General features: G+C 41.6%; 1 protein-coding gene across 2 annotated transcripts in view; it reads right to left on the bottom strand.

Annotated features, from left to right (window-relative positions):
• Positions 1 to 96: 96 nt before the first annotated feature.
• Positions 97 to 19,783, bottom strand: part of LOC136857418 (cytochrome P450 9e2) — an 82,083-nt gene continuing 62,396 nt past the window's right edge. For both annotated transcript variants that reach the window (XM_067136069.2, XM_067136068.2), the window contains exons 6-8: positions 15,554 to 15,772; positions 8,824 to 9,087; positions 97 to 2,248 (exon numbers count right to left, since the gene is read on the bottom strand). In XM_067136069.2, the coding sequence (XP_066992170.2) occupies positions 2,085 to 2,248; positions 8,824 to 9,087; positions 15,554 to 15,772 (647 nt within the window). In that variant the 3' untranslated portion in view covers positions 97 to 2,084. The remainder of the gene's footprint in view (positions 2,249 to 8,823; positions 9,088 to 15,553; positions 15,773 to 19,783) is intronic.

Raw genomic sequence — 19,783 nt, forward strand, 5'->3', positions numbered from 1 at the left:
ATGCCACTTCCTATTTGAGGTACGTGGTTGACAAGAACGGGCAGTGGCATAATAATTTACCACCTCATATTAAAGTAAATACTACAAGCATTTAGGGCTATACATGCCGTAAAATTTATTTTAGTACTATTTACAAACGAAAATAATACATAAATGACTATATCAGGTTCGCTGTACAGTACAAAACTTAGGAAATTGCAGAATACAGAAGTGCACTACTTCTGGTGAAAAAACTTGAAACATCTTTTATAGAGGGAAACATGACATGTTCTGCAAATTTTTGCTTATGTAGTAGTCGCTGTCTAGTAATACGTCGGCAGACTAATAAAATGCATCCTGGTGGTAAAATAGTCTACCACTGCTCATTCCGAACGCGCGCATTGTTGAGGTTAGTGCATGTGTACAGAAATCGGTGTAATTCGTGCGGACAGTCACTGAAGAGTCCTTCAAATAAGGTTAGTACCACTCTATATGTACGAGGGTCGTTCAATATATAATGCGACACAATTTTTTTCTCGGTAAATTTCGGTTTTAAAAAATTGGACTTTTGTTTGGAACATGTTTGAATATTTCCGCTTCGTCTCGTAGAGTCTCATTCATTTCCGATTGGCGGCAGCGTTGGAATTAGCCTTCAAAATGACGTCTGCAACGGAGGTGCGAACCTGGCGGAAACCCAGGGCGTTGCAGATATTCATAGGCACTTGCAGAATGACTACGGATACTTGGCAGTGGACAAAAGCGTAGTGACTCGTTAGGCGAGGCATGTTTCATGGTCACAAGGTCGAGCAAATCTGTCTGACCTGGACTGTTCTTCCTCATCCACCCTCCAGCTCGAATCTCGCGCCTTTTGACTTTCAACTGTTTGCCCACTGAAGTGTGCGTACTGTGGGAAGCACTACGCGGGTGATGGGGAAGTTATCGATGCAGCACGATGTTGTCTCGAACATCGACCAGTCTAGTGGTACCATGCAGGCATACAGGATCTGACATTACGGTGGCGAAAGGCCGTAGCATTGAACAGAGATTATATTGAAAAATAGGGTATTGTAGCAATAAAACCAATGTGCTTTTAGAAAAAAAATGTGCTGCAATATATATCGGACACACTTCGTATTTACTTATCTCCCAAATGCAATATATTGCAAATGTTTTCATTGATCACAAGTAATATACCGGGCCAGCAGCTTTTACAGAATAGAACAAACATTGTTATATTAGGTAATAAATATGAACTTTTGAACAATTGCAAAGTTAATTCTAATGCTCTTAGATGAACCAATGAATATCACATTATGATATCACGGATAATCTTCTCACTATGAACGATAATAGCAAGCCATACATGTGGAGGGAAAAAGTACTATTTTATGACATCATGTCCGTGCTGTTACTTCGTGACTGAATAAATTACACGGCTGTCTATCAAATACACTAACTACAGCAGAGCGCGCATCCGGAATTGTACTATTACTACTAAATGTCTTCATTCCTCCCCTGAAGGGGACGGCGGGCCTCTTAGACGATGACGCCGTCTCTCAGGCCAGGAGATTTGTATCAGAGAAGAAGATGTGCGGAGAAGGTGAGAGGATTTGCGACCATGGCCTGTACTAGGAACTGTCCCGGCATTCGCCTTACTGCGGGAGAATGGAAAACCACGGAAAACCATTCTCTGCACAGTCGACGGTAGGGAGCATCCCCTTTCCGTCTCCTGAATGCAGAGCCGCAGCCACCTCTCCTCTGCTCGGTTGGTTGGTCGGAGTGCAGAGCTGTCGGACCACGGACCAGCCGTAGCCACTTGTGGTCCAAGACCCAGTCTGCATCCGCACGAATGCACAGTGTTGGAGTATTTCACCACTAGGGTGCATTTCATTAGTTTGTCCCCGTATTACTAAATAGACGGTATCGTGACAGCTCTACATGTCAGCCATTTTAGTTGCACAATAACATAAGTTTAATAACGTGTTCAGTCAAGCAAAAGAAAATAATACTTAATTAAGGGAAGGAAGATTATTATAGCAGTAACCTATAAAGGGTTAAGTATTCCACTGAAATTTAACACTTGCACTATTTTAATTGAGTGCACATTATCTCTCCTTCACGCCAACCCAGAAACCTCCTTCCACTGCCATGGATAATGACTTAGCAGATAGTCTCAGCGGCAATGGCGTCTTCTCCACTACAGTGAGGTTGAACCGAGACAGGATGTGAACCAGTGCTACCTTTGTCTCCAGCATTACAAATCTCTGACCTGTAATAAAATTATATATATATATGTTACTTTCTCCTGCACACGGGAAGGCATAGAATCATGTATATTTTTTTGGGCTTAAAGGACTAGAATGTACATATTTCTTTATTGTTCCCCTCTTAGTAGCCTCTTACGACATCCAGGGGCTACAGACAATGCATTTTTACTCCATCCACACGGGAGACCAAGAGTTCCGAAAGAAATATCGATGGCCTAGCACTAATAACACGTATCTGACAAGGCTCTCCCTAACCATATTTTTAACCCATTGAGTTTCTCTTTCCGGTTAGCCGGCAGACGCGCCCAGCTTATCTCCCTCCCGTAACTTCCCGTTACACAGCGCAGCGGCAGCACCGGAATGCCCGCACTTCGCAGTTCAGGTCCGTGCTTAGATCGTGTATTAAGTGTTGATCTGTCGCTCCAACTGTTCTCGAGTTGTGAAGTGTTACTTCAAGGTATAATTCTCGTAATGCCTCTACATGTGTACACGGTAGAGGAAGGGGTATTTATGTTCGATAATTATTTGAAAACAGAGTCTTGCAGGGAAGTCGTTAGGCGATTTGTAAGACAATTTCCATGTGTAGGCCTTCCACATAGAAACCATGAGAAAACTCGTAAACAAATTGAGAGGAACTGGTTCCATCCTCGATAAGAAGCGAAGTGTAAAAGTGTATTTAACGAGGGAAAAGTAAATGATATTACAGAAAGATTAGACCATACGCCGACAAAATTCTTAAGACAACTTGGACAAGAAGCCGGGGTTTCGAAGAGCTCAGCATGGCGGGCTACAGAAATGTTTAAATAGTCTCAATTAAGCAAGGTGAACTTATGCGTGTGAATCGGAGTTTCCTAAGACGATTCCAGAAATGTTTGGATGCAGGGGGACATTTCCGACATGTCCTGTCGTGAGGTACGAGCTTATTCTCTTCATTCTTAATTACTGCACTAATTTTCTTAATTCTCATTTTCTTAATTTTAATTGTTATCTCATGTCATGCACGGATAACATGAGCGAACTCCTCTCCTTGTTGCTATGTCGCGGAGCGGGGAGTGATGAGTCAACGGGAGGCAGTTGAGCTGGGCGCGCCTGCCGGCCAACCGTTGAGAGAAACTCACGGAATATCCCTAACCAATACTCTACTGTTGGGTGACAATTGTAATCTACTTAAAATATCTGCCCAACTTTTGGACGCTAATTGTGATAAATAAATATAAAATTTCATGGATCAGAATATTAGTTTTTGAGCCATAATTGAGTCTACATATCACTAAGTGACTTCCAATGAATTAAAATTCAAAATGAGTGAATCAACAATAAATGGCGATTATGATAATAATATTATATAACTTGCCGAAAATGCTGGTGGGGGCGAAGGGCTGATGGCCTAGCTGTAAAGCCCTTTTAAACAGCAAGCATCACCATCATCGAAACTGCAGGAAAATGGGCGCCAGAGGTCACGATAGGACTTCTCAAATTAGAATATTAATAACAACTAATAATAAAGGATAGAGCATAAAATATTCCACTTGGATTGTTTTCATAGAGCTGTAAAACTGGGATTGGGCCTTACCTAATCCCTGAAAACGAGTAAACGGGTAGGAACAGCACCTAGGTTCTTCACCAATTGAAAATTAACCGTCTATATTTAGATCTATGTACTTAAACACTTCCTCTCCACACAATACATATAAGATAGCAACACAATAAATATTGACAACTGTTGGAAGGCTCCGCATATACATTCAACAATCCTAGGATAAAAAGAAAAACGGTGAGAAAACGACATCTAGGACTCCACTACCAGTTGTAGTGAGCCCGATGACCAATAGTTACAAAGTATATATTTAAATAGTTGACGTTTACTTCCTCTGTGTATAAACACGTCTTGCCGACTGTCACCATTATCAGATGGTATATTATTTCGATATGTTACTTTTTCAGTGATACCTTGCTTTTAGAGAGACTTTCGTTTGCACAAACACAGGCTGTTAGTCTATGCCTTGAAACCGAGCAGTAGACTACCGAAAGTTGCCATAAGATCAGAACCTTAGCACAATATTGTATACGTATTAACGACCAAACGTCCGACTCGTTGGCTGAACGGTCAGCGTCCTGGCCTTCGGTTCAGAGGGTCCCGGGTTCGATTCCCGGCCGGCTCAGGGATTTTAACCTTAATTGGTTAATTCCAATGGCACGGGGGCTGCGTGTCTGTGTTGTCTTCACCATCATTTCATCCTCATCACGACGCGCAGGTCGCCTACGGGAGTCAAATAGAAAGACCTGTATCTGGCGAGCCGAACCCGTCCTGGGATATCCCGGCACTAAAAGCCATACGACATTTCAACGACCAAACAACACTGCTCCATTCGTCCATAATCAAACGTACACTCGTTAATGTTCACGGTAATTGTGCTCCGTAAATTGTCCGCTGGACCGCGTCCTTCCTGAGTTTTTAGTAGACTACTCCTCCCCACGAAGTTCCTGCCTACTCGTCTATCCAAGCTTGAATGAGGGGTATCCAGTGCCACGGTAATACGTCGCTGCATTCCTCCCACACCTACTTGAGGATATGCGTGACTTTCCGTATGACTCATAAAGTTTCCCTGGGATTATTATCCGAACATGGAAATAGCTGTATGTTTCCCAGCTACCTGTACAAAACAAATTACTAATGTCTAACACGCAGACCTTCCAGCTTCAAATATTTTGACCTTAATACACCCATAAAATAATAACAATAATGATAATAAATCCAGCGTTCCCTCCCAGACACATATGGAAATGCAGTCCAACAGAATTATTTTTGTTGTGTTCATTTTTATGCTAATGTGTAAAGGAAAATGAATCTTATTGCACAGTACTAAAGGAATGTATGTTTGCATGACATATTTACGCACTCCTAGAGTATAATGTATTTGAGGATCATTTTTCTTTGCATAAGCACGTAGGAAAGTGAACACAACGAAAATTGTTCTGATGGAGTGCATATCCATATGTGGCTGGAAGGCGTGAACAGTCTTAAGGAGAAATAATGTATAGGAAGAGCATTGGGAGGTTCGTGGTATCATTTCAATTTTCGGTCGCCTCTGTATGTATGTATGTATGTACCGTACGCGCATTACGAGAAAATGGCTGAAGAGAATTTAATGAAAATCGGTATGTCAAGCCGGGAAATGAGGCACTATAGTCTACGCTATAAATAATTTCATTCATGCCGAGAGAAATGGTAGTTTAGGCGGAGGTGCCTAAAACTCATTTTTTAAATACGTGTATTATTGGTGCTACCGATAACTACTACATTACGGAAGTTATAGAAAATACAATTTCGGATAATTTTTGACTTATACATTTTTACCGTACCTATTATGTTAGTACAATTGATGATTTTTGTCAGGATTGTTGTACGTTGTAAAAGCGCGTCGTCATCGGCCCATATCTATAAGGAAAATTGTGAAGATGAATATAAGAAATGAGTCTGTCTGTCTGTTAAGTCATCAGCTCAGAGGCTGGTTGGATCCTCAAGTAGCAGTTACAGGGAAACCGCATAAACTAATGGCATTGCCCAGATGAGGCGTACTGCGGAAGATGAGGAGTGACGTAGTTTGCCATTGCTTTCCTCATTGGGCCAGACAGTGCTACTGTAGCACGACTGATCCTATGAGCAACACCTTTCATGACACTCAGACACACTGGTTGTGTGTGCTCTAATGTCATTAATGAGCACCACCCATACTACAGCAGCTTCCATATTGTCACAGCCACGGATGAGACTGGGACTTCGGTGGAAGCTACACTTTTTCTGGCCTGTGCCAAGAGATGGATGCAAAAGTACTGTATCCGTCAAGAAGTGACAGCAGGCAGAAGAAATGAGTAGAAACCATAAAGGAACGATCCTTGAATAATAAGAGAAAAATGAGTCATGCAAGAAGGAAGAACTCCCTTTACGTTACTCGGAAGAAAACTAAATGTGAAGGCCTACATTATCGAAAACTCATAGTGGTGGTCGTGGTGGTGATTATTGTTTTAAGGGGATATACAACTAGGCAACCATCCTCTATATAACAGTAATCAGAGAGAAAAAACTAGAAGGGATCCGACACTACGAATATTGAAGGTATCGGCCAAACAATGGCAAGGGCCATGAAGGGCGTGGAAAAGAAAGACTGCTCTAATAGTGTCGGGGTAGGAAAAGAACAAGAGTTGACCAAGGGATATAAGACACGATAGATGAAAGTGAGAAACCTGGCACAAGTAAGTGGAAGCAATGCCAGGACTCATATAAGAGCCCCGTGGTTGCCAACCCACGTTACAAAGTTCAGAGCCCCTGGGACCCCTTTAGTCGCCTCCTACGACAGGCAGGGGATCCCGTGGGTGTTATTCTGCCGCCCCTACCCACAGGGGGTTCGAAAGCTCATAAAATATGTTCAACCATAAGATTCCATTGACCACTGTTGTGTTGTGATTTATCTCTTCTGCTGCTACTCATCTCCGATAGATGAGATTACTGCTGCGTCCCGACTAAAACAGCTTGTCTGAATATTGGCGGAGAGTAGCTGGGGAGTTACAGTAGATAACTTCGCAGATACAAACGGTAATACAGCCAGTAGTTCATATAACATTTCCGCTCGTTTTACATAACCTGTGGTTGAGCTCTCGTATTTCCTTTCTATCCTACCGCAGAGCAAGTTCGTCATGAGGTTCTTCATTCCAAGCTCCACGAATATGAGAGGGCACTCTCAAGTTTCCATGTTCTTCATTTCGCTTCATTATTCATACAGTTGGCTGACTCGGGGAAGAATTCTCATCTTACGTTTTGTATTAATCATCTGACATCAAGTGATACAGATTGCTGTACGTAAATGTTTGGGGATTACGCGAAAGCTATTTGCCGGTAGTTAAAGACCAAGCGGTAATGAATACTAATACATATTCGTGTGGACACGTTATGAAGTCACAGTCGTAAATAAATGAATATTTCCTTACGGACTTCAAGAAACTTTCTATTTCACGTTCCAGCAGAAAAGGATTCACACATCTGTGCTGTGTTTTGAAATTGTGCTTAATGATTCCTTTTACCACATATCCATATATCTGACTGATAAACAGCATTTAAGACACGGGCATTTTACTTGCACTTATTTGATCGTCTCTCAACATAATTTTAATATTTTCATTTAGTCACTAAATATTATCATCATATCTTAGGGTTGTTTACACTGATGTTGGCGCAAAGCATAGGGCCGAAACATAACTATATACCTATAGATTTTAAATGCAGCGATATTATATTGTATTGACGGGACAATCATATAGCAAGTGCACAGTTATCTGCTGTAACTATTCAGCTTCTTCCCGACAAAATTCAGATAATCTGATTTACTCGGTACGCACAGTAATGCCATCTATCGAAGATGAGTGGTAGCAGAAGAGACAAATCAGTTTTTAACATTGGTCAATGTAATGTTATTGTTGATTAGTTTTATGAGCTTTCGATTTTGTAGCCCTCCATATTTAGTTTTCTTCCGATTCCGTGATATCAGGACATCCAATCTAAAGTCAGTCCTTCCTTATGTCTTATTCTTCAAGCGATCGTCCCTTTAAGGTTATTTCTCATTTTTAAAATCGTCACAATTTTTCTTGTCGATACGGATCGATGATCTCGCAGTGTAACACCTTAAGACAATTATGGCAAAACCCATTTCCAGTTAACACGATTAAACAAAATTTACATGTTAGGAATGCTCGGCTTTCATATGGGCTTAGCAACAAAAGGCTAAATTTGTTATTCTATTATCATAGTCGGTATGATAAAACTGTATAACACATAAATGACCGGAACTTGCGTTCTCTATAACATTTATTATATAATACATCTCGACAGGATCCATAACAGGTATTTAACAAATGTAATTTTAGGCGCATTCCCCTAAACTACCATTTCATCCAGCGCGAATAAAATTATTTATAGCTTAGATTGTAGTAATTTATTCCTAGACTTTAATACCAATTTTCATTAAATTCCGTTCACCTATTTTCTCCTGGTTCGGCGTTGATATTTACTTAGCAACAACAATATAAATTCACGAATATGTTATCATAGCCGGTACAGTAAAAATGTATAACACATAAATGAACGGAAATTTAATTCTATATAACTTAAGTTGTGTAGTATTTATCGATAGAATGACTAACAACATAGTATGTAAAGAATTAAAGTTAAGGCCTTCACCGAAACTACCATTTCATTCAGCGTGAATACCATGTTTTATAGCCTGGTTTGCAATGCCTGATTTCTTGACTTTGCATTAAAATATCTACAGTCATTTTCTTGTGATGCGCGTACATACATACAGAGAGAGATGACGGAAAATTAAAATGTGCAAAAATACCATACTTTTTATATTCTGAGTAATGTACTGATAAAACTCTCATTTTATATTATATAGATTGATCAGGAGGATACTTTTGAATAATTAAATTTAATGCATTTATATAATAAGTTATGAAGTGCAGGATGTCCTCACATCATATTGTGAACTGTTGCCACTGGAGTAACACGCAACACAGTACTTACCAAGACATACTCGAGGTCCCAGGCCAAACGGCAGATACGTGTAAGGGTTTATGTTGGCTTTGTTCTCCTCACTGAACCGCTCGGGATCAAACTTCTTGGGATCAGGGAAGTATTCTGGGTCGTGCTGAAGGCCGTATGTCGGTATGAATATCTGGTCTCCCGGCTGGAGCGTGTATGCTGCCTGCTTGCCACTCGCTGGTATTGTGAACGTTTTGGTACAAATGCGATCGAGGAACGGTGTTGGCGGGTACAATCTTAGTGTCTCTGTAAAAGACAAGAGTACATATTATCCAACTATTTTCGTATAGAACACCGCAAGAAAGTATTGTTGTCACCAGAACACCGAAAAATTATCCAAAAGTGATGGACCAAATAACTTCCTCACAGACTGGATTGATACACACTATGTCAAAAAACACCCTTCTCTGGGAGAGCAAGTAGGCTAGAATTGGTCCATCGACTGACTCAAAACACTTACAACAACCGATGCCTGTCACGAAATCTGAAGCTGAAACATTAGACTACAGTCATCCGCCTGGAAACCCTGTATGGCATACGGTGTGTGTCTCTAAATAGGAAATGCTGAATTAAAAACCTCCACAAAGGAGTGAGGCAAGGCTGCAGTTCGTCTCTTACGCTTTGTATAGAAAACATGCGCAATTTACAAAGGGAATCAAAATCCAGTGAGAGGAAATCAAAACTCTGAGATGATAGGAGATCAAGAGAAATTTCTGAATGAAGGGGCGTATTTTCCTTGCATGCACGGCATTCATTGCATGCGTCATGATAGCGTAAAAAACTCTCTGAAGTACGATTTTATGTTGTTTCAAGTGAAGTATTATTATATTCATCTCTCAGAAGTTTAAAAGTTCCGTACAACTACAGTAGTTCCGCCGCTTGACTATGTGTGGCGCTGGTGTAGTCTCGCCATCTAATCCACTGTAGAAAGAAAGAAAGAAAGAAAGAAAGAAAGAAAGAAAGAAAGAAAGAAAGAAAGAAAGAGAGCAAGTGGAGAAGTTATGGACGGAACACATTAAATCTTAAAATTGCATTCGATGGCAGACATAGATCTGAAATTCTCCACATGATGTCACGGCAATTGAATTTGTCAGCATTCACGTGCTACCTTCTGCCAACTGTTAACACCTTGGAGAAAGTCGGTATGTCCAAAGTAACGTCGAGCGAGAAACACGGATTACCCCCTGGCGACATGAGGTCCCTTCGGTGAGCTGCTCCATTTTCCAGGAATGGCCTTACGACGTTAGCCAACCCGAAGCTGTGTAGAGCTTTTTAATATTTATTTAGATTCTGTTGCTGTTAATCCATTCAAAGCGTTGCCAATATTTCTCTACCTTGTTCTAATGCAGAGGTAGAACGTTCCTTTGGTCAGCTGAACTTGGTGAAAATAAAGATGCGTAAGAGACTCCACGTCAGAACTGCTTCACGCTTCACGCCAAAAACGCCGTTAAAAGTGTTAGGAAGACCTGTTATACAAAATAGAATACATAAGCGAAAAAAAGTATTTCGTCCGCAGTTCTCAAAGTAGAGTCGTCTCCCTGTGTTAGGAATGAAAAAAATGGCGTATGGCTTTTAGTGCCGGGAGATCCCAGGACGGGTTTGGCTCGCCAGGTGCAGGTCTTTTGATTTGACTCCCGTAGGTGACCTGCGCGTCGTGATGAGGATGAAATAATGATGAAGACAACACATACACCGAGGCCCCGTGCCAGGGGAATTAACCTATGATGGTTAAAATTACCGACTCAACTGGGAATCGAACCCGGGACCCCTGTGACCAAATACCAGCACGATAACCATTTAGCCATAGAGCCGGACTGCGTTAGGAATGATATCTATGGAGTAGAATCTTCTTGTTGAGTTGAAAGCACGTGAGGAGTTCTACAGTGACGTCAGCAAGGAATTCTGAAGAAAGAATCGCAGGATCCAGTGTACCTACATGTAATTAGGGTGAGCAGAATTGGAATTTACACTGACTGAGCAAATTTCATGGGATAGCGGAGCACTGATGCGCAGGTGTGTTGTCTGCGCACCACCCCCAACCCCCCTGTGCCAGCGGCAGTTGTATAGGAAACCTCGTGAGCTGTGCCTGTGCATGTGACAGGTGTAACATGGAACGTCGTCGTGAGCTGACACCGTTCGAACGGGGTATGGTGGTCGGTGCCCGACGGAAGGGAAGTGCGATTTTGGAAGTGGTGCGGGAATTCGGCTTCACACGATCAACCGTGTACAGGGTGTATCGTGAATGATTGAATGCGGGTGTCACCGTCCACAACAGACGAACGACCGGCCGTCCAGCCACCCTCGATGACTGTGACCGGCGACGTCTGAGACGGATTGTCTATAGTGACAGACGGGCAACCGTGCAACAAATCACGGCTCAATTCAACACAGGCCGTGCTAGACACGTCTCCCAGTGGACAATCTGTAGGAACATGGGTTCTATGGGGTATGGGAGTCGGCGCTACGCACGGGTGCCACTGTTAACCCAACACCATCGGGCACAACGACGCGCATTTGTCGCCAGTCACCAGGGATGGACACTGGAACAATGGCGTAACGTGATGTGGTCGGAAGAATCACGATTTCAACTGCACCATGCCGATGGGATGCACCGTGTATGGCGCAGACCACATGAAGCGATGGATCCCGCCTGCCTCGAAGGTGTTGTCGAGGGCGCTGGTGTCTCTGTTATGGTCTGGGGTGCATTTTCCTGGTACGGAATGGGCCCCTTAGTTGTTCTGGAAGAGACTTTGAATGGTACGCGGTATGTTGAGCTGCTCGGAGACCATCTCCACCCATTCTTGGCCTTCCAGCGCCCAGACGGTTCTGCGGTGTTTCAAGAAGATAACGCGCCACAACATCGCTCCCACGTCGCCCAGGAATGGTCCCAGGAACATGCAGCGGAGGTCCAACGACTGCCATGGCCACCCAGGGGCCCCGATATGAACCCTATCGAGCATATCTGGGATGTCCTGGAACGCAGGCTCCGTGTCATGGATCCTGCACCAACGAACAGACCAGCATTGGCGGCCGCTCTGCGAACGATTTAGCGTCAGCTGCGTCCAGAGGACTACCAGGGACTTGTCGACTCACTTCCACTGCGTCTCACTGCAGTTCGCAGGGCCAGACGAGGCCCACACGCTATTAGGTGACTATCCCATGACATTTGCTAAGTCAGTGTACTAAATACATTGTGTTACCACATGGTTTGCATGCCTCCGTGGGAAATCCAGGATACGCCACTGGCTGAATGGTATGGACAGACATGGAGAGGGCGTACAGGACGAAAATAAATCCAATCCAATCCAGTTAAAAGAGGTCTGGTGATGCAGAAAATATAAGGTTAGGAAATCACGTCTTAAAGGAAGTACAAGAACTAACGATTTCTTTAAAATATTTCCTTCTCTCGTCTACTTAATCCATTTAGCCTCCAAGATTGGTTTTTCCCTCGGACTCAGCGAGGGATCCCACCTCTAGCGCCTCAATGGCAGTGTCCTGGAGCATGAGACTTTGGGTCGGGGATACAACTGTGGAGGAGGACAGGTACCTCGTCCAGGCGGCCGAACTTGCTAGGTCAACAGGGACCTTCTGTTTGGAAATGGGAAGATTGGAAAGGATCTTAAAAATATTCCCTTGAAACATTCATGTAGAAATTTAAAAAAAAAATTGAAGGCGCTCGTCTGGAGCATGAATTGTATGGAAGTGAAACATGAATAGTAACTAATCAGAAAAAGGAAAACAGAAGCGTTTAAAATGTGTTGTTGCAGAAGAATGCTGAAGGTTAGATGGATAGATCGAATCAAGAATGAAGAGATACAGGATTTGAATTGGTGAGAGGAGAACGGCTTGGCGACATTTGACTTGAAGAAGAGATAAAATGACAGGACAGCCTGGACTTGTTCAGTTGGTTCTTGAGGGAAGTGTAGGTGGTAGGGATGGTAGGGGTAGACCAAGGTATGAAAATGACAAGCAGATTAGGGCAGGTGTAGGGTGCAGGAGTTACGCAGAAATGAAAAGGTTAGCACATGATAGGGTGGATAGGAAGACTGCATCAAACCAGTCTATGGACTGATGACCCAAACAACACAATTATTATTATTATTATTATTATTATTATTATTATTATTATTATTATTATTGAAAATTTGATATCCTCATATTATTTAAAAATTTAAATTGATAAAGTAGTCATCAAATTGATGCATTATGTATCAACAGACAATTAAACATTGGTATCTATGGTAAGGCAACTTACAATAATGAATCACTTTATAGAATTTAGTGGAAACCTAATCCTTTTCTGTCAGTTTGTTGTGGAAGTAACATGACAAATTTCAAAAAACTGTTTTTTTTTTGTAATGAGTTTTTGTTTAAAGTATAGCGAGTACCTCAAAGATTAAATTTAATTTAATCATGTCTTTTTTACAAGTTGCTTTGCAAACACCGAAAGGTCTTAACGCGGCGGTGGGATAGGAAAATTTAGGAATGGTAAGAAAGTGGCCGTGGCCTTAGTTATGGTACAACCCCCACAATTTCCTGGTGTGAAAAAGGAAAACCACCGAAAACCATCTTCAAGGCTGTTGACAGTGGGGTTCGAACCCACTATCTCCCGAATACGAGCACTTACCTGTGCGGCCCTAACCGCACGGTCAACTCACACAGTCATTAATTAAAGATACGTCTATGAAGTATTTATTGGATACACAGTGAATTAGCAAATTGTACTTTAATACTTTTGTAACATGTTCCTAGTTGTATTATCCAAATACTAGTATGTAAGCCTACCTTCTACAGACATACAGTAATTATCATGTGAATGAAATTTAAAATTGGAATTTAACGTGTTAATACGTATTAGACTGGCCGTCTAGTGTCGCTGTCGTGCACTACAACTAAGAGTTCGCACTAGAGGATGATGCCCTGAGAGTTCTTCGCGAGTCCCAGCAAGAGGCAGATGCTTGCTTACAGTGTAAGCAGAGCCATGGTCTCTGTTATGAAGGGTAGTTGAATGTGTGGGGCGGAATTTGAGTATGTCATAGTTTGAGAAACAGGCAAATTTCAAGTTCTGGCAAAAATTACGCAAGTCCGCTAGTGAAACGTTTGAGATTATGAAGCCGAAATCGTCCGTATCACCACGACGGGAAATGACAGGTCAAAAGACTATGTAATCCTTGAACTATTAGATCCAGTCCACGAATATGTTGATTGTAGTACACGGATGCACACTATGTTGCCTATAGTGTAGGCGCCATTCCACGAACTTATTGACTGTAGTAAATGAGTGTACAATGTGTTGCCTATATTGTAGGCACCAGTACACGAACCTATTGACTGCAGTAAATGTGTATACGCCGTGTTGCCTATACTGTATGCGCCAGTCCACGAACTGGCTAACAGTAATATCGTATTATATCTTATGAATAAATAGTACACAGGGGCGATATGCATAAGTAATTCAGGGACTGTTGCTACTTGCACCAAAATGACAGACTTTTCTCACGGAGATGTTGAGAAAGAATCAAGCATGCAGAATTCTACACCGACCGAATCATATCTCTATATCGAACTACCTACAACGAAACACCCATGATAAAAATTTGTTAGATGTCACTCCACAAACTCAGCGGTAAGAGTTCTCTCTCATGGAGGTAATGCCTATTGAAAAATAATTCCCACCAACACTCTGTTGGATTATGTGTAAACCCTACCACAACAAAAGTGATGGACAGAAGACATACCCACATTATAGCGGACGATAACTTTATTGGATCCGATGAATAATATATATATATTTGGGCCACTCTATAAAGCTGGGTCGAAGAAAACAGCGGTCTGTTTTAGGCAGCTTTTGGTAAACTCAGCAACATTTTGAAACACAAAAAAGTTTCAGTCATCCTGAAGTCTAAGGTTTATGAGAAATGCAAACCGGCAGTCACAACGTGGGGCTTAAACACCCTCAGGCTGTCTCAAAATAGTCCTAAAAAATAAACAATATTTCCCTTTGTGAAAATTAAATGATCATAAATACGTGTCTCAGTCATGGCCATCCAGCAACGGCTGATAATTTCAGCCATAAGACATAGCCTGCACGGTTGCTATAGTTACACTTCTGTCACACATTTTGTTGCGCACATCACACAAATTTTCGGATGACCCCCGAACCATAAGATATATTTATGTTAAAATAAGGAGGAGGCCTGTGTCCAGGAGTGGACGTTGGATGGCCCGAAAAAGAAGAAGAAGAAGAATTTTATGTAATCGAAAGCGACTTTCAACCTATTAGGTCGTGTTACGTACATTTAGTACGTGTTGAAGAGATGTTCACTACAGAACAAAATTGGCCAACCAGACACCAGTGGGATCCGAACCCACAACCTCCCGATTTCGCGCAGGTTGCTCTACCAATTGAGCTATGGTGGCCTAGGGCATCTTTGTTCTGTTTGAAAGGATCTAAGCTGCAGGTCTGGTACTACTACCATCACACTGTTGAGTGCGTTTAAGTTGCCCGTTGTAGGTTCGGATCCCATTGGTGTCTGGTTGGCCAATTTTGTTCTGTACTTAACATCTCTTCAACACGTACTAAATGTACGTAACACGACCTAATACGTTGAAACTCGCTTTCGATTACAATGTGGTCGTGAAAATTCAATATTCATAGAATTTTATGTCATGATTAAGGTGTAGGAACCTAATCCATTATCGCCGTTTATACCTGCTAGAACCATGTCCAAATACTTGGTCTTCTGCAGCTTGTCGTACGTCACCTTGCGATCATCCCCCAGTATCTCGTCCACCTCTTGCTGGACCTTGTTCTGCACGTCCTCGTGAACAGCCAACAGGATGGAGGCGAAGGAGAGCATGGTGGAGGCGGCGTCAAAGCCAGCGAAGAAGAAACCTAGGGCCAGAGCAGCGATGTCTTCTATAGTGAGCTCTGAAACATCACAAGGAGAATTCAACAAGTTTAGAAGGATACATAATCTTAATAAGAAGATAAAGATTGATGTCTGTACCGTGGTTAGATAGGTCGAGTCCCAAAATGCCACCATCAGAATGTTGGCCGGCAGGGGAGGAGAGGTGGTGGCAAAAGCCTGGTTTGAATTCCAAACCTCTCCGGAGTGTTCATATGGAGTGAGGACATATGACGCTGTTGATGGTGATTCGTCCGTCGGATGGGGACGTTAAGCCTTGAGGGGACCCCTGATGTTATTCGACCGGATTAGGTTACGTGTCGGAACCGGTTTTCACCCTCTGTCTGCCTCATCAACATCATCATCACCACACACCCAGACACGCTGGTTGCCCATGCTGGTCAACTAGAAATAACTGAACCAGGCCTCTCCGAAAGTGACACGACATGAATGAATGAAAGAATCAATCAATCAATCAAGGACCAATTTTTCTTAGAACGCCGTCTCCTTATGGAGGTTGGCAATCAAATTGAGGCACTGACATGGGAAAGATTAAGTCATAAAGTGCCAACTGTATAGGAGAAGAAGCAAATTACTTTCCAACATTATGAAGCAGATGTTACTGAAAATAAATCATGTAAAATCAAGAAGAAATTCACTGATTTCAACACAAAAATGTATGCTAATTATGATTCAGGCACAAGTTGTGCGATGAAACACCTTATGAAAAGTCGCTGTGTAATCAGTTTGTGTATGGTTCAAGCGGAAATTTTACGATAAAAGTATATTTTTCATCCAAGAAATCCAGCATAGCAAGTAAGTTTTTGTTCGGATCGCTGATGGTTGGTCTGCTTCTGAGTGGTTGTAAGGTGTGTGCATGTCGATGATCGAGTGATAGAACCGTCACGTTTTGTGCACGTTCCAACTCGTTGAATGATTGTCTTTTGTTGACTGAAATTCGTATCCATCTCACAGTGCTAGTATTAAAGCGTTGAGTATTTAAATGCCTCTTCCCTTCCGTGGCTAAGTTAAAAAAGTCTTCTGGGGTCTTCATGAATGTCGAAAATGTTTAGCCTTTCTGATTATATCCGCTTATATCCAATGCATCATTTGATTATGATAACTCACGAAACAGCGGCTCCAAACATTTCAGTAGAAGTTCGTCTATGCCACAGGTGCAGGTCTTTAAGCCAATTTATCCGTCTCCTCACAGGTCTTTTTCGTTCAATTTCGCTTCCGATGATGAATCGGAGAAGTTCATTTCGCTCACCTCGATATACATGAGCTTTTACTCCTTGATGTTTGCCAATAGCTGTTCTTTTTTTTTTAAATGTACCACCTTCCTCACTCGTCTTCCTTTCTGCTCAGTGTATTCTTCCGTACGAGTACATTTCGAAAGCTTCAATCAGCCTCTCCAGCAAAGGGATGAGCGTCTAGCCTTCAAAACGTACAGAAGGGCAGGGAAAACATAGCATCGCAACATCCTAACTCGGAGCTGAAGCTTGAGATTCTACTGGTGAAAACTACCCTCATACTGTTGAAGAAAATTTTGGTTGGCAGACCCTCGATAAGATTTCATTCTTGCAATCACAATGCTCATTTGATTCCTGAACAATTGTGTTGTTGATGTGCATGGAGGCATTCTTAGGTATTTTAGAAAATAAAATCAGTTTTCTTTTCACAATATTCCTGAGCAGACCAAATTCTGTGTTTATGAACAATGTAGAACATATAATAGGAATATTTTAAAAATTATACGAAAAAGGGATTGGCTGTGTGGTTGTCAATTAACTTACTATTTACTATTTTGCTAAAAGACCTAAGACATTCTTCCCTATCCCTTTCGAACCTCATGAACCACCGCTGAAGTTGGGTATTTACAAATACTACATTGATAATAACAAATAATAAAAGTGTACACAATGAGGTTTAAGCACGTGATTACGTGATCGGAGAAGTACTTGAATTTTTACTTTTAGGAATGTTCCAAACCGTGTTCTCTGGCGCAAAGCTACTGTAGAAGGTGTCTCACTGTTTGATCAGGCACGTCGCAGACAAGAAATTGAAACACATGAAAAGCAGGAACTACGTCAGATCCAACCGCGTCCTCCACCTTCCTTTAGATTTGACTTGTGTGGCCGCATGTTTCATGCGAAGATTGGCTTGATCCGTCATCAGCGAAATATCCGCAGAGCCAAGAGACTTTAAGCAGAATTGCAGGATAAGACATATTCTCGGAAACGAGTAGCTGCCGACGACGACGACAAGGTTAGAGCATATTTTCACTTAATACTTTAAACACTGAACTGTTAACCTAACTAGTCTATTCGCTCAGAGATTTTCTCTACTCTTATAGAGCTTCACTTCGTTGAAAAGCCAAACTAAAATATGCATACTTTTAATTATTGCATTCATAAAATGTGGTTGTCATTAACCTTTTACGAAACACTTGTTTATAAACATTTAATCAAATTTAAGTAATAGTTTGTCTTCCATGAAATATTCCTCCGCTTTGTGGTGGCCGGTTTAAAAGGTAGACGACTCATATACTGAAGATCACTAAAGATATATAATGATTTGTAAAATAATAAATTATGCTCGTTACAGACCATTAAGTACCTGCCAATGTAATTTAATTAGTGCTGTTTTTTGAGTTGATATTGTTTAATTCCATTTTACTTAGTCATGCACTAATATGAAATTGACTGTAAATAGTATACGTTAATTAAAATATATAATTATATTTGGAATGAGTTATCATCATCATAAATTCTAGCAAACCAGGTGCGTGTATTTAAAAACCTCTTTCAGTTCATCCTGTCTACCCACTGTTTACTGCCAACTGACATCACGTTTGGCAAGGTCTTTTAAAATTTTCTTCTCTCAGCCATCTTACCACAAACATCTTTTTCATAGATAGTTCAGGTGGTCTTGTTAGGAGCCATTCTTCCCATAAAGCCACATCAGCTAGTCTGAGCTCATTCGGTCTCCCTTCTACTACTCAGTAAATTTGGTCTAAGAACGAGCTTCTCCGTCAAAGTGGGCATAATGTGAACAGTGAGCAATGTGAGCCAACTGACAATCTAAAGTCGATCACTAAGTGGGCGATGTGTGGACAGTGATTTGAGTGTACCAACTTACAGTATAAAGTCGATCAAAAAATGGCCGATGTGTGAACAGTGAGCTGTGTATATCAACTTTCATTCTCAAGTCGATCACGAAGTGTGCCATATGTGGACAGCGACCTGTGTGTATCAATTTAAATTCTAAAGTCAATCACAAAGTGGGCGATATGTGGATAGTGAGCTGTGTGTATCAACTTACATTGTAAAATCGATCACAAATAGGGCGATATGTTGACAGTTCACTGTGTGTATCAACTTACACCATAAAGTCGATCACAAAGTGAGTGAGCAATGACAGTTGTTGAGAGTTGACTGTGTGTATCAATTTACACTCTGAAGTCGATCACAAGGAGGGCGATATGTGTGAAGTGTGTATAAACCTATAAACCTACACTGTAAAGTCGATCGAAGAGTGGGCGATATGTGGACAGTGAACTGTGTGTTTCAACTTACACTCTAAAGTCGATCACAGTGTGTATAATATTAGGACAGTGAGCTGTATCAACTTACACTCTAATGTCAATCACAAAGTGGGTGATAGGTGGACAGTCAGCTGTGTGTATCAACTTACACTCTAATGTCAATCACAAAATGGGTGATAGGTGGACAGTGAGCTGTGTGTATCAACTTACACTCTTATGTCAATCACAAAATGGGTGATAGGTGGACAGTGAGCTCTGTCTGTACGAACTTACACTCTAAAGCCGATGATAAAGGGGGTAATATTTCGACAGTGAGCTGTATGTACCAACTTACACTCTAATATCGATCACCAAGTGGGTGATATATAAACAGTGAGCTGTGTTTACCAACTTACAGTATAAAGTTGATTACAAAGTGGGTGATATGTGGACAGTGAGTTGTATGCACCAACTTACACACAAATGTCGATCACAAAGTGGGTAATAT

This window comes from Anabrus simplex, chromosome 1, assembly GCF_040414725.1.
Source record: "Anabrus simplex isolate iqAnaSimp1 chromosome 1, ASM4041472v1, whole genome shotgun sequence".
In the NCBI taxonomy this organism is placed as follows: Eukaryota; Metazoa; Arthropoda; class Insecta; order Orthoptera; family Tettigoniidae; genus Anabrus; species Anabrus simplex.